The sequence below is a fragment of the Nestor notabilis genome, unplaced genomic scaffold (genome assembly GCF_000696875.1).
Source record: "Nestor notabilis isolate BGI_N333 unplaced genomic scaffold, ASM69687v1 scaffold15392, whole genome shotgun sequence".
NCBI classification, from domain to species: domain Eukaryota; kingdom Metazoa; phylum Chordata; class Aves; order Psittaciformes; family Psittacidae; genus Nestor; species Nestor notabilis.
This window is the reverse complement of record NW_009917174.1, coordinates 159,326-175,111: the sequence shown is the minus strand read 5'-3', so window position 1 is coordinate 175,111 and position 15,786 is coordinate 159,326. Positions and strand designations below refer to the sequence as shown.

At 39.9% G+C, this 15,786-nt stretch overlaps 1 protein-coding gene across 1 annotated transcript in view; it reads right to left on the bottom strand.

The window, feature by feature from the left end:
• LOC104413857 (adenylate cyclase type 5-like) overlaps window positions 1–15,786 on the bottom strand; it is a gene marked incomplete at its 5' end in the record, with an annotated part of 214,124 nt that overhangs the window by 39,018 nt on the left and 159,320 nt on the right. The window contains 3 exon segments of the mRNA XM_010024968.1: window positions 3,561–3,701; window positions 13,330–13,471; window positions 14,526–14,684. Coding sequence (XP_010023270.1) covers window positions 3,561–3,701; window positions 13,330–13,471; window positions 14,526–14,684 — 442 coding nt within the window.

Below are 15,786 nucleotides of genomic sequence, written 5' to 3'. Positions count from 1 at the left end.
TTGCCTGCCCCAGGTGAGCAAGGCAGCCCTCCACCCATTTCCACACTGGCAGCATCAACCAGTCCAACAAGGCTGGCTCCTAGGGCCAGGACTCCAGTGGAACTGCTAGTTCACAGCAAGGCTCTTTGCCCTCCCAGGCCATTCGTACCTGATCTTCCTCTGCTGCAAATTTAACAGCTTTTTAGGGGCAGACACTAACCCAGCAGCCCAACTCATTACAGTACCCAGGACTGGCTTTCTCTGGGCAGCAGCTCCACCAGCTAACGGAGGTCTGGGTCAGCAATGGGCAACGTCTATGTCTCCTGCTTGCTGCCTCCCTGTGGAGGCTGTGCATGGCAAGAAACGCCATTGCAAAACAATGGGAGGGGAAAAAAGGATTGGGGATGGTCTGGAAAGCAGAGTCATGTACGAGGGAGATGGAGGGGCTGTTGGGCAGGATGGGATGAGCTGCCACAGTTGCAGTCCCAGCTAGGGGCCCCAGTTAGCTAGGGTAGGAGTAGGAAAATAACTCCAGTTTTCCAGGACATTTTAGATTACTGCTGCATGGACACATGTAAGTTTTGTGTTATTTATATGTAAGTGCAAGTGCCTGGAAAAAATGCTGTGTGCCCAGGGGACCAACTAATGCTAGTAGCATCATGGAAAGGTATCTGGACCCAGCAGAGGTTAAGCCCCAAGCCACAACGCAGAGATAAGCAAGGACCAAAGACCTCTCCATGCTGCCAGCCAGGCTGCCCTTCTACACAAATGCTGCCGGAATCACTGCTGACATGCTCAGATACGGCAGCATGTTGAAATGCAATGAGAAAAGAGGGGAATGGGGGAAAGGAGTATATGGCTACTTTTGGTACTAATCCATGTCATCCAGGACTACAGAGACAGCTACAAGAACCAGCATTCAAAGGAAAGAGAAATGGCCAAAATCTGTTTTCTATAACAGTTCCCTCCCAAAAATGCAATTGAGGGAACTTTAATATTCTCTTTGGGGGAATTTTAAGTAGTGCCACAAAAAAAGAAAGTCCCTCTTTCTCTGGAAATATTGTTGTCTTCATAATGCAAAATGTCCTAAGTTTGTGACAAAACCCGTGTCTTTTATGAACATCCATATTACTCCCTGCTGCCAAATGTATTCATATCTACATATCAATATAATTTAATTGCACATCACTGCAACATTATCTGGCTCCTGCATGAGGGCTATCTCACATTTACCCTTGCTAACACTTGTTTTGAAATTACAAGGCCAAGGAGCTCCAGGTTTTAAAGGGAAAGGCAATGTTGCAATGCCTGCCTTCGGCATCTCACTTTGACTAATCCAACCTTACATGTTCCTAGTGTCCAACAAAAAGGCTACATATAATTACATGCAGAAGGTCTGAGGGAAAGGTGGGTGATGTGGAACAAAGAGTACATTTTCAGGAGCTTTGACAGGTAGTGCTGCTTACCAAGATCAATGACATGTCATCCCAGAGGAGCACTGAGAAAAGCCTCTGTAGTTCTGCTCCCCTTCTGTGTACTGTATTTCTAAGCAGGCAGTTTGCAGACAGTGTGCATGTGTGTGCAGCCAACACACACTGTGTATGCATCTAAGCACACACAGCATCCATGTAACACACTGTTAGAGATCGCAGGCAAATAAAATACTATGCAAAGCTGGGTGTAACAAAGGAATTAATATTTAAATTAGAAGTTAACATAGAGAGAAAGAGTTGAGACAGGAGATGAAGAAATTGTTCCTATGATCTAATCAATAAAATGTCCATCTAGGAGATGGTAAAATGGAGATGCAGGTCACAGAGAAAAGCATGTTTTCATTTTGACTAATGTATCTCAAACATAAACCAGTGGGAAACACTGTAAATATCAGATTTTAAAAAACAGTCCCAAGAACAACAAAAATTCTAGCTGAAAATTATACATCTGAATCAGGTTTAAATTGTCTTTCAAGGAACAGCCTGATGCATGCAACATCAGCCTCTCAAAAACGAGCTTAATACAAGAGGCAGTACAGAAGCACAGATTGAGTGGAAAAGATTTTTCAGAGCTGCTGAATTTGTAATAAGATAAATACCATTACAAGAAAAGGTTCAAGATAAGGAGAGAAAAAAAAAAAAGAGAAGCTTTTCCTCCTACAAGTGAGGGGCAGTGGAGTTTTTAGGACTCAGCTTGATATTTCAATAAATAATGATGTTTTTCCAACTGAACAACCAGCTAGACACGGCAAACTGTAATTAACACCAAGAAGCATAATATCATTTGGCATGCTTACACCTTGTTTCTGAACAGGAGGCTGCAAGAACCCCTGAAAAGCTATTCAAAGAAACTTATAATTATAATTATGTGCTAGTGTGATTAGGCTCTTCTAATAATGTCATGCCTATTGAGTGCACTCTATTGAAAAGCCTACATAAAAAATGCACAGTTCCGCTGATCTGTACGCTTATGTCAGAAGCCCTCATTTGGAGATCTGAGAAATGAAAGAAACATTACTATGGAGATTAAGAAATTTGGTTTAGCACTGTGAAATAATATTATGATTGAATAATATTAGCACCAACTATTAATAAATGTGCCAGCATTTCCCATTAGAAGGCACCATATGCAGTTGCTTATAGTTATGCCAAAATTTTTAAGCTGTGGGAGTGAATCTCATGTTAAAAAGTACTTTGAATACTTTAAGGCTTTGGTGACCTGGTGCAGAACTTTGACTACGGGCAACGAAGTGGGTAACAAATACACACTTTTGACTGTGCACAAAGGGTCAAAACAGTGTTAATAAGGTCATAGAGCAATCTGATTATGCATGCAATCATAGAGGTGCTAAATATTTTTATTATTACAAATACTCATTATAATAGAAACTCTCCTTGCTGCGTCTTTACTGCAGGAAACAAAGATATCATCTACAACTTCATGTAAAATCAGCCACAAAAGTGCAATTGCATTAGTCCAATTGCATTAGTAACTAGCTCTTGTTCATTTTAATTTAGGAGGACTGAAAGGTATAGCTAGAAATGAACATGCCTGCTAGCTTAGGCCAATTAATCCATATATTTGAAAACGTATTCTCAAGAGTTAAACACAGTGGCGTGATTCCTGGCGATCCATCGGTATGTATGGGCACGTACCTCATAGAAGGTGAACAGCATCTGGCAAGCTGTTCTTGCAAGCAAGAAACCTTTGCAGGTGCTGAAGTCTGTAATGATCTAGTACAAATGTGTGTCAGCTGCTGTTTGAATGCTTGGGTTACTGAGCAATTTTTGCAGCTACTCACGTTTTCTCACACAGCCTGGATGAGTTTTCAGAATGCGGGACAAGTCAGACAAAAGAGCCTTCTTTGTGCCATTCAGCTTCCCTTCTCCTCTCAAACAACTCTGTACCTCATCTCATGATCACTCACCTCCAGATGTACCAATCATTATTATTTCTGGAGTCAAAGTAGAATTTACAACCCCATTTGGAAAACACCCTCAGGGCTGCGAAAACCATCAAAGTAGGGAGAGATATATAATGATGTACAAAATAGAAAATAGATTTATGTCCATAAAGCAAGGCATTACCATTCTCTTCATCTCCTTGGAGACCTGGTGAGGTCCAAGGTGGTTATAAAAGGGCCGGTCAACACCCCAGTGTGGCGGGTTGTGGCTGATGGAATTAGCACGCTGACGGTTCATCTTGGCTATTGTGGCTTTCTCGTCTTTCTGAAATACAAATGAGAGAGAAATGCAGAGTCAATTTGGAAATGTTTACATGGCAGTCATTCTCCAACCATCTCTCACCTCTGATCTCTCACTGCAGAAGCTGGCTCTGTGCCTTGAACTTTATGAAGTGGCTGCTGATCAGAAGCAGTCCCAATCAACCACTTCTTTTTCTTCTCATTTTTTAAAACACTTGCCCCTAAGGGGTGCCCACCATTTTACTTCTTTGCTTGTTCTGAATAACTACCATAAGCTGTGAAAACACAAGGAGCATTCCAAAATGGAGACATCTGTTTTCTTTTTTAGTAAACTGAATCAAACTGAATAATTTCAGATAGGAAATAGCAGTTCCAAGCTGAGGTACTACCTAGAAGGTCCTCAAAAAAAACCCAAAAAACCCAACAGGCTGATGTGCCTGCAAGAGAAATATTTCACAGAGAGATCTCGTTGAAGAACAGCTCCTTGAAGCTATGGGAATGAAGGAAAACTTTGTCTGTGAGTACAGGCAAATAATTTTCCACACTTGCAAGAGCACCTTCCCAGGCATGCTAAGGAAAGCATGTAAATCTTGCAAACAACTTAACTGTGTATTTGTTAAGGGTAGTGGTGTTGCAGAGTGTGACAAAATGGTCTCCTGTACCCTAATGTTAGCTGCAAATTTTCATTGCCACTAACTTTCCTGAAGTTTGGACAAAGTCTTTGGCTTTGTTATTAGAGCTGGGTTTGAATCTTGGTTGTAACTGGAGCTTACTGCAAAGTTTGCACAGGATTTGTTGGAAAGATTTAATTCAAACTCAATGCCAGTTACAAGAGCACAGAAACGCAGTACGTAGCTAGGTTAAACAACAGGCTCGTGAGTGCCTTATTTTGAATTTAGTCTCTAGCTAAAAAGACAGACAGGTTTCCACATGGAATGTGTTCTACAGAAAGACAGGAGTTTATTGCACAAGATCAAACTCTTTGAAATCTTCTTCAGCAAGGACTGCATGGAGATATGCTCAGTGAGGACTGTGAAGGCAGAGAGGTGGCAGTTATTACATCCTTGCTTAAAAGAGAAACTCTGGAGAAGCTGAAAATTCAGACAGTAGGGATAGCTACAACTTGGCTGTTTATTACTTGAGATTAATTTTTTCAAGAAAATTGCTGCTTACATGAGTTACTGAAAAAAATAGACGTAATAGTTAATTTTGTACTTCAGAAAGTATTCAGAGAACTGAATCATTTAAAAAGAAAGCATAAGTTGTTTTAAACTCTAGAAATTTCACTATACAGATAGGTTTGCATCTTTTATTGCCTGGAGTTTGTTTTTCCTAGCTATTTATTTTGATTCACCACTATTCACTGTAACTTGTGCCTGTCAGGGGTTTGCACAGTAGCTGGTGTTATTTCCATGGTAACCAGAGAGTTAAATGCCAAGTGCAATGCTGCCTTAATTTTTATTTTTTTTTAAAGAAATTTTAAAAAGCTTGCTAAGATTCGGCGCTGGGAAAGCTGCCTGACTGACAAGCATGGGAAATCATCACCTCTTGTCTTGTAAAAGAGAGACAGCTATGATGACAACATTTCCCATGAGACCACAAGCTTACCACGTAGGCATCAAACATTGCTGGGAACGTAATGCTGCAAGCTCCATGGCCACTAGCTGGGGACACTTGCAATGCCACTTGCAACAGGAGCCGGGTGCTGGACACCTGACTGGCCTTGTGACAGTAAGTAGCAGCGGTCACCACGGCTCTGGGCTGTCAGCAAAGATCTTTCTCTACCCCACCAGAATGACAAGTGTAGGATCTCAAGAAAACTCAGTGGGAGCAAACTTAAGGGAGCTGTCAGCTCCCTGGGATGTTTGCTAGGGAGAACCGTATGTGCTCCCACGTTGCACTCCCCCAGGACAGTAAGTGCCTCCCACATTGCCTCTTCCCTGCACTGAACCCACCACCTTTCATCTGCAAAAGCTCAAAACTCTTTAACTTGGCACCAGTTGAATTTCTCATGAGCAATCATGACAGCGCCCCTGGATAACCTCCAGGAGAGCTGCGTTTTAAGTGTTTCTAAAAACATGGCGATGTGATGCAACACTGATGTCCAGATTTGAGTTGGTTTGAAGTGTTGTTTTTCAAAAGTCACTGCTTTTTATGGTCTCTGCCATCACTTGTAGAGATTTCTTGTGAATTTTTTTCAGCTATGCAATCTTTTTCATAGCTATACTTCTTTCTTCTATGATGTGATGCTAGAAAACTGGTAGGAAATACAGTTTCATCATCTCCAAGGAACTAGATATTGTTTTCAATAATAGAAGTGGCACTGTCAATTTGTTTTATTACAACTTAGTGAAGGGTTTTAAACCAAAATCAGAAAAACCCCAGATGCTGAAACTAGTCTAGGGACCTATAAAGCAAAGCTATTTGGTTACATTACAAATGCCTTTAACATCAACAGACAATAAAAGATACATAGAACAGGTTTCCCCCCATGAGTTAGTAAATTTGGTTAAATTTGAGAAAAGCCTTAATGTCAAGAATCCAAGCAGACATACTAACCCTTTTCGGCCAATGAGTGATTCTTCTACCTGCTGCTAGTTCTGGTGACTATGAAGCATCACTTTGTTAATCTGAAGAGTATAAAAGACCTCATACATGTCTACTGACACATCTGGGTTGAGGTAAGGGTGGGACACATGGGTAAATAAGTACATGCTTCTGAGATCACTTCTAACCATGAGGTCAGGCACCAGAAATTTTCATGGCTACACGAATTCTGGCAGTATTTCCACCCACTCCCTGTAGAACTTTTCCACTGGATTGTGAAAAATGTTTCCAATCAGATTAAAACACATATACACAAGCATAGTGGATTTTTGGTTTCCCATATTGTATACTGTGCTACTGTATTATCTTGAACAACAGGGCTTTGTCGTTGACATCAATACTTATTCAAAAACATTGTTTTAAACCCGATATTTTAGAAAGTTGAGCTAATTTATTTTCTGAAAAATGACTTGTTCAGTGGGTAATAATAATAATAAACTCTAAAAATGAAGAATTAGTATGATCACAGCTCCTCTGTGGAAATTTATGAGTATTCCTCCTCTGTTTCTTCCTGATTAAGTGACAACATGAAGAAAACTTGCACACAGGGCTACCTAAGGCATAAAAAGAAGAATAAAGAAAAGCAGATGATGATACCTTTCAGCCCTACTCATTAAAGGTACTACCAACAACAGAAGCAGGTGGAAAAGGTTCTGACAGCACTGAGATTTTCAGGTTTAAAGTGGTTAAACTTCAGAAAGCTGTTGTGGGAACTTTTCAAATCTAGACTCTAAAGAGATTGTAGATCTTATTCCCAGGGGTTTAATAAAACACAATAGTGTTCCCACCACCAGTTCCCACACACTGAGCTACAGTAATGCTACAGCAAAACTGCAGAAATTGCTGGGATTTTCTTATACTTATCAGTTGCATCAAGAAGGCCTGGTTAGTGTGCGATAGAATTATCCAACATATTGATCACTATCAGCGCAACAAAGCAGTGAAATCTAGCATGAATCAGCCATCTTAAATTCAGCTACATATTATTCTTTAAATAGTCTTCAAGTCTTATTGACATGTGAATAATGTTTTTTGTAGTATTACTTGCTCCAAACCATTGCCTTCATAAATCTACAGGAGAGGAACCCTGCTGAGCTGTAATTAAATTCGTTAAATTGAGGAATTGTCACATCAGACTGATTGTGTTTTAGGATGGCCACATGCACAACATTTACAGGACCATTTTGTTTCTTCAGCTGGATGGAGTTCCAGGACACTATTTAGAAAAGAATGAGAATTGTTTTTCTAGGAGTTACAGCCAATGTTTTATTGAGCTGTTTTAAGGCCACTATCAACAATCCTTTCTGAAATAGTTGTGTACCTGCTATTGTTAAAAGAAACACCCATGTTTATCGCAATTGAAAGACATTAGAAAAAAAATTAACATTTTTTTCAGTTTGCCAACTTTGTGCACTCTGTACTGTGTTCAGTCAGCACTATTGCTCATCTGTTGATAGTCACATATTGTTTCTACTTGTGTTCAAAGCAAAGCATTTCACCACACTTCTGACAATGTTGAGGACAATAAAACTAGCTGTAAATCTAATGTGCTGTTAAAATCCTATTCACCTTAAGGTCTGCTTCCCACCCCTCCAGACACATGCTTTTCTAGTCTTCTCAGAGTGAGGCTTTTACCAAGGATTAGAAGTGGCGAGAAGAGTAACTGTGATGGTTCTGCAAATTAGTGCAGCACCTGATCTCAAAGAAGAGCAAAAAGTTGCCAATAAACACCAAATTATATGCTCCTGTACAAACTCCAGAAACCTGGGCAGCACAAGCCCTGGGTCTACTGGATACTACAATAATAATTAAGCTGAGTACTGTAAAAATAGCAGGGATGTGACAGGACAGCAGTAAAGACTGGGACAGGTGTTTCAAATAAAATGCAGAAGGAGAGATATGAAAGCTGTGGAGGTGGAGGTACAGGGCTGTTTGTTGGGACTGCTACAGACTGCAGGGTAAACTTGAAAAAAAAAGTTTAACACGAATAAAAAAACCCCTCTCTGTAGAAGGATGGAGACATTGTACCGAGTAATGCTGGGTAGTTCACTACGATGTTTCAGGGTTAAGTCTGAGAATCAGTAAAGACTTGGGTAATAGTAATTCCAGCTGATAATTCACTGTTTATCTGGAAACAAAGACTTTCAGATAATGAATGAAGATGCAAAATCACTAATGGAGGAAAAACAAACATCTCCTCGAGACTTCCTGTGTTTCACAGAATCACAGAATCATTAGGGTTGGAAGGGGTCTCTGGAGATCATCCAGTCCAACCCCGTCAGCCAAGGCACGGCCACCTAGAGCAGGTTACACAGGAAGGTGTTCAGGCAGGTTTTGAATGTCTCCAGAGAGAGAGACTCTACAACCTCCCTGGCAGCCTGTCCCAGTGCTATTACACCCTCAATGTAAAGAAGTTCTTCCTAGTGTTAAAGTGAAACTTCTTGTGTTTCAGTTTATGGCATTGCTCCCCGTCCTGTCACTGGGCACCACTGTAAAGAGTCTGGCACCATCCTCCTGGCACCTGCCTTTGAGATATTTATATGCATTAATGAAATCCCTTCTCAGTTATCTCTTCTCTAGACTAATATAGATTCATTTCTCTAGACTAATATAGGTTAATTTCTTTCATGCTAAGGTATTAAGTCCATTTGAAACAAATGAATGAGAAAAATAATGAGCACAGAAGTCACCCTGTGTAAGTCACCCTGTATCATACAGGGATAACAAAAACTTAAAAATCTACCTTACTCTAGAAGGAACTAGAAGGAATAACTGAAGGAACAGATTACGTCCCTTCAGATGATCACTGCTGCCACAGTAGAGGCAAAAGGGAAGAGGGATCATAAGCATAGGTTTATAAATGGAAAACATGACTAAGCTGGAAGCAAAAACTAAGTGTGATGTGCTGAAGTCAGAAGGACAAGCTCCAACCCACATCGGTGCAAAACTGTCAACTGCAATTTCAGTTCTGGTAACAGATACTTTTAATAACTATTTAGTCAGGGATCATGACACAGAACTTGTAGAGTAGCAAATGTTGGGCTTGGATTAAGAGCCTTGAGAGCATCAAGTTTTTCTAAACAAAAAAAAAAATACTGTAGCTCTCACTGTAGCTTGTTTTTTTCCCATAGAGCATTTGACAGAATACCATCTTGGAGATTAATGGCTAAAACAGTTGAGGAATATGGAGCTGTGCAAAGAGCTGGTTTCCAGAAAAATGGCAAGAGATGGTTTTGAATGAAGAAGTATTAGGCTGGATGAAAGTTATTAGTGGAATTACTCAATGAGTAGTCTTGGGGTTGATTTTGTTTCATTTTTTTCTTATCGCATCTGGCACCAAGTGTAGCTGATGAGAGAAGCAGAGGTAGTGTTTGACAGATAATTGAAAAAGGAACATTAGCACCCAACGTCTGGGGACTAACATAGTACTAATGGGACCTGGGACATTCAAGTGTACAAAATGCATGATCATTCACTTAGAGATTAAGATCAGAAACATCGCTTCATTATCAGGAATCACATTAGGTCATCACAGAATAAATATCAAACACCAAGATAATGCAACTATGCCAAAAGTAAAGATTTCCTTTGATGATCACAGAAATTAAGAGTTTGCTGTAAGAGCTTGTGCTTGTCTTTTCTTCATTGTGAGAAGACATTAGAAGAGTTTGTTTTAAGACAAAAAAGATTGAGAGGGAGAGAGGGGATATAATTGCTGACAGCAGGCACCAGACATCCAGAGCAACCAGGCACCAGAACAACCAGGCTTTAGAACAGCCCACTGTTAGCTCTAATTTGGAGCAAATAAACCACAGCAAAAGATTCAACAGACCTTTATGGTGAAGCATGTTAATTTTATGGCAAGGATTACTTTATATATGCATATATACTTACATATGTATGTGTACATATGTGTATATATGTGTGTGTATATATGTATATATACATCCACATTACAATGAAATGCATGGCACCCGTTGTATCTCACAGAGTTAAAACTGGTTTGTATTTTAATGATCAAAATTCTGGCTAAGGAATTAAAAGCAAACACAAGGAAAACAAATTTGGAACTTTGCATCTATGCTTAAAAAAAACCCCACAAAAACTTTTGTCTAGGGGAACATAACAGGGTGATAATAAAAGTCACTTCTGCACTGCTCTGTGGGATATCTGAGCACTGCCTTCTTCACAAGCAAGTGCTCACCCACAAGAGCAGAATCATGACAGGACAGAGCAAACAGAAAGGTGAAAGTGGATTTGGAGGTAAAGATAAGGAGAGAGAAACCTAAACAGATTGTATTTTAAAACTTCACAGCTTACTCTCTTTCAATAGAAAGAAACACTTCTGTGTACCAGATAGAAAACTGAACTACATTTTCAGCTCTAGTGATGTTATTTAAAGGCTGAGTGATCAGAATATAGCTTTTTTCCCCCTGAAACTCAACTAAATATATTCCAGTTAACAGCATCCTTAAGAAGGAAAAAAACCTATTTTCAAGGGAGAGCAATTCAGAGTTCCTGGAACAAAACTATTATATAAATACTCTTCCCATTTACTCTGTGCCAAAGAAATGGCATCAACATGATGAAAAAGTCAAATAAACAAAAAAAAGACAGGAAATTCAAAGTTATGGCTCCCCATGGCAAGAGTAAGCAGAAAGGGTATGGAACAGATGCCGTCACACTTTATGCATTCATCATAACTCCTGGTATTGCTTGATTATGATGGCTGTGGGACTAATGGACCAGGTATTCAGATAGTTCAAGTCTGACTGTGTGAACTGAGGAATAGCTCAGGCAAACAGCTACTTGGATCAACTATGCATTTGCTCGAGGGTCAGTGCAAATCCTGTGCCTTGTGTGTAAGGATAGCAGTAACCCAGACACAACTCACAGGAACCCATTACTAAGTTAGGTGAATATTTTATGGCCTTTACTGGAACAGACTGAACTGAAAACCTCGCTAAATACCTCACAAGAAGTAATTAAAATCAAGCAGAAACGGAAGGAAAAAGTGAAGTGCTAGAACTTTGCCTAGCATCAGGCAAAATATTCAAGATGGACTGAGCTGACCATGGGAGCAAGCTTTTCTCAGTTCTGACCTTCATATTAAGTAAAAGTGATTTTTTAATGACGGACAGAACTTTATTCACAAAAGGATAGAAAATGGCTTTGAGAGCAAGTAACTTACAGCAGTATGGGCAAACCAGGAGCCCCTCAACTCTAAACACTAATATCCCTGACTTTGGCCAGCAGTTCCTTTATGTTTCAATTCAGCACAATAATTACATAGAGCATGTGCATGTCCCAATTCTTAGCTACTCTAGGATGCAGCATGTTAGAGCAGCATTATAGCAGTGCCTAGAGACTTCAGCTGAGAGCTACACTGTGTAACAGAGCTGAAATAAATATATAAAAAACAGTGAAAGAATGAGGAGGAAAAGGCCATTTCAGTATACTATGGAAAATCAAAGCACAGAGATGCAAGTTCCTCAAAATCTATATCTAGAATGGAATCCACAACTCTCCTAAGTCTATGTCCAGTCTCCCAGCCCAAAGACAGGTCTCTGTTCAAAAGTGAAATCAAGTCCCAAGTGCTCTGTGTGTCTGGTTTTGAGTTTTTGCCTAAACTGGCAAGGATCAGAATCCTTATCTTAGGTTTTCTTCTCCACTCCAGTGAAACCTTCAGTTCTCCATGCCTATAGCTTGGTGAGTGCATGATTTAAGAAGCTGGTATAGCTTCTCCATCCCAGGAGATGGGGCCTGGCTCTAAGAATATTTTGGTTTCTGTTCTTAAATCTTCCCAGCAAAAAAGTGGTTTAGGTATAAACATCAGCTGGCCCACTGACAGGCAGTGATGCTTAGGAAACAATAAACTTAAACTGCAAGCTCTAATCCTCTTTTGAAGATTGACAATTGCTAATGAGATTTATCTTACAAGCAGATAGAAACCAAAACATCATCATCTCTCTTTAGCAGATGATAAGGGATTTTCTTGGAGATTTTTAACATAATATCCATTAAGGAGATTCAAGGCATCCATTCTCTCAGGAAATGAGGCAACTCTCATCTGTATAGGTGTTAGTGTTATTTAAATCAACCATGCTACTGGAACATGTCACTAACACTAATTCATTTTATCATAGTAGTCATATTTACAGCTGTGGGAAGGTTTAGTTGGTCTTAGACTTAGAAGGCATTTTCAATTAGATTTGAAATTATTTTCAATTCAGGCCATTCTTTATATGCTTGTCCATAGCAAAGTAGGGTCTATAGTGCAGAAATTACTTAGCAAAACGTTATTGGCTAGACTCAACTAGATGATCAAAAAGATAATTTTCTAACATTACAGTCTATCATTATTTAAAAGAATACAAACTAGTGATAATATCAACCTATTTTATGTTATTGGCAGTATCACAGAAAGAAGATATATTGGCTGAAGCCCACTTGAGTTTGATTGTCTCAAGTTCAAGTCAGTAATGCCCTAATAGTCTCATTTTGTGCAGCCTGACCTGGGTCATAGCAGTAAGTACGATCTCATCTCACTGACACAGTGACCATCCATCATTACAGTGGGCCAGATTTTCTCATGTTCAGAAGGAGAGGCTGAAAAGTAATGACAAGAACTGCTCTAATTTTTATGGTCATGGCAATAATGGTGAGCAGGTGGACAAAACCACCTCTGTCTGATTCTGACAGAAATTTTTGTGGCTTTAATCTAGTGCTTGAAGAACTTGTACAAGTATCAAATTTAATTGAAAAAATACACATTTATATTAAAAACATTCTTCAAAATGATCAGAAAACTCAGGACAGTTTCTATGATAGAACTAGAAAGCACTTGTTGCAGAAACCTTATGCAGAAAGTGGCTACACTCCCTTCTGTGCAATCAAAAGTTCAGGAAGAGGAGAGAGCAACAGGAATTTTTGTCACGCCATCAACCCACTCATCTAAAAAGGCTGCTGTTCACTCTGCTGTGGTGAGTTGGAGACTATCTAGTTGTTAAAAGTATCTAAAACTGCATTAGTTTGTTTGGTCTTACCCGTTTCTGGCTGCACCGTACAATCAAGAAGGTCTCAATACTGTGCTCTTTGAGATAAGCGTTGCGTTCTCCTCCAAAGCCCAGCTCCACCTCATAGTCTCCATTGAGATAGTTCAGGGTTGCTTTTGTTATGTGGATGCGCCTTGAATGAGACAAAAGACAAGACAGTTTTATAAGCTCTGAAAAGTTATCACCTAAAAAGCCAGTTCCTGTCAGTGACAGGTTCAATGTACTGGAACAAACAAGCAATAAACCCCCATTTATTTAGCCATACTGCTTCTCTTACAGATGTAGTATGGGAGTTTCATCTATTTTAAAGGAAGCAGGACAGAAGTCATCTTTTTAAAGACAGAGGTGTTCACACTAAGCACCTTACACATAGATTTGTAAGCTCCTCCTTAGATATAAAGCACTCATTCTTTTATTCATTTTGCTCTAACATGCAGCAGATACATATTTTCGGCAAAGACAGGTCCTTCACAATGACCTGGCAACTCAGCGGACACATGTATATACTGAAGCATGTATCTTTGTTGTTGTATCACATTAATCACTGTGGTACAAGAGCGCCTTGTAAAGGTATCCTACCAAGTACCATAGTTTTATGCTTTCATCCAAAGCAGAGAAAAGATAGAAAGACACATAGAAAAATCATCTCACAGAGTCAATTTGGCAGCAACTCAGATGGTCCATACAGTGGTGAAACAAGGACCAATTCTGGTCCCTCACAGGAATGATTCAAAACAAAAAGCTGGTCTGAAAAAACGCTTCAGACAATGCATATTCATACATATGGATATTCATACACTATCCATCATTAGCTGGGATGCTCTGCAGCAAACACTGTTAACACATGGTCACACCTCTCTGTAACCATGACCAGCTCTGTTAGTGTTTGCACAGAACCGCTCATTTCTGTTGCATCTATCACAACACACGCCCGGAGAAGGAGTTCAGTTCTTACCACAGAAGAATATGCCCTTCTGGGGCTTTTGTAGGCTTCCTGTAACCAGTGATGTGTACACATGGAACAGAATAACCTTGTTAACATTTGTACATGCTTAAAATACTACATCCACAGTTCATTTTACAACAGACTCTCTGAACCTCTGTCTTGCATTTCACCTCCTCACTGTGACATATCAGACACAAAACAACACACAGATTAACAAGACAGCTTTGGTGAAGCAACTTACCCAGCTTTGCCCCCTGCTTCCATGTGGTTGGCTAATGTAACATCGTTGGACCACACATCAAACTGCCACTTCCTAAGGCCCAAGACCCCACAGTGAACTCTCCCACTGTGGATTCCAACCCTCATGTTGACATTTACTCCTGTCACCTCCCGGACCAGTCTGAAAAGAAATATGGGAAAAAAGGACATCCCTAAGAACCATGGTTGTAGTCAGTGGCACAAACTTGCATCCAGAACAAAATCCATAATAATCCATAAATTATTCACGCATACACACGGTGCTGCTCACCCACATCAACAGGACAACCAAACAAAACCAGACCAAATGTACTACTCTTGGTTCGCCTGGCTGTACAAGCAAAGACCTAAGTAGAAAGGGGAGCCCTTGGAGTTAATCCATGTACTCTGAACTCACAGTCAAGTTAACAGTTTCTTATAAAAAAAAATATCTTTCAGGCAGGGAATAAAGTGCTGGCCTCTGATTTCCGCACCAAAGCTGGACATAACTTGCCAGCATTTAGCCTCATTAAGAGGTGCATGTTGCAAAGCGAAAAAGGAAATTATTTCAGAGGTCTTAATTTGTCTATATGGCATGAAGCATCAACTCTTCCATGGATGAAATATGATATGTGTGTGAAATACCCCACTGCAGCTGGAGAGCTTGAACAGGGCTTACAGCTGCAGCCAGAGCAGCAAAACCAGAGAACCACATCTATTAGAGTCACTCCAAACAGGCAGCTACAAATACTCTCAGCTCTGATTTTAATGAGGTTTTGGATGCTCTGCTTACTCCCAAAATGACTGCTGAAATACTTTGTGGGTTTTGCCCTTTTAGGGCAAAAGTTAACTTCAAGAGCTGTTCACATGAAAAATCTGTTTAGGAATGTGGGTAGGGGAAAGTCTTGATGAGGCTATCAGAACAACTTTGCTTCTCATTGTTGCTGATCACACCATTCCCAGAATGTCCATGTTTCACGGGCAAATTTACCTCTATCACACAGCACAGTCCTTTCCTTTGAGTTATTAGTTCCTTGCAGTATGAAGTTGTACTTTATACCTATCAGATTTCAATCATCTCCTTGACTTTCAGGTTCATCTAGTCTTTTCTAGATAACATCTTGTTGACAGGTAAGTCCTCCCAACTTCCTGACACGAACACAGTTCTAATATTTATACTTTAGTTATTAATGAAAACAAACGATTAATGATAGACCAATTCTGGACTCTAGTTCACTCTCCACAGCATAATAGGCTCTTTAAAA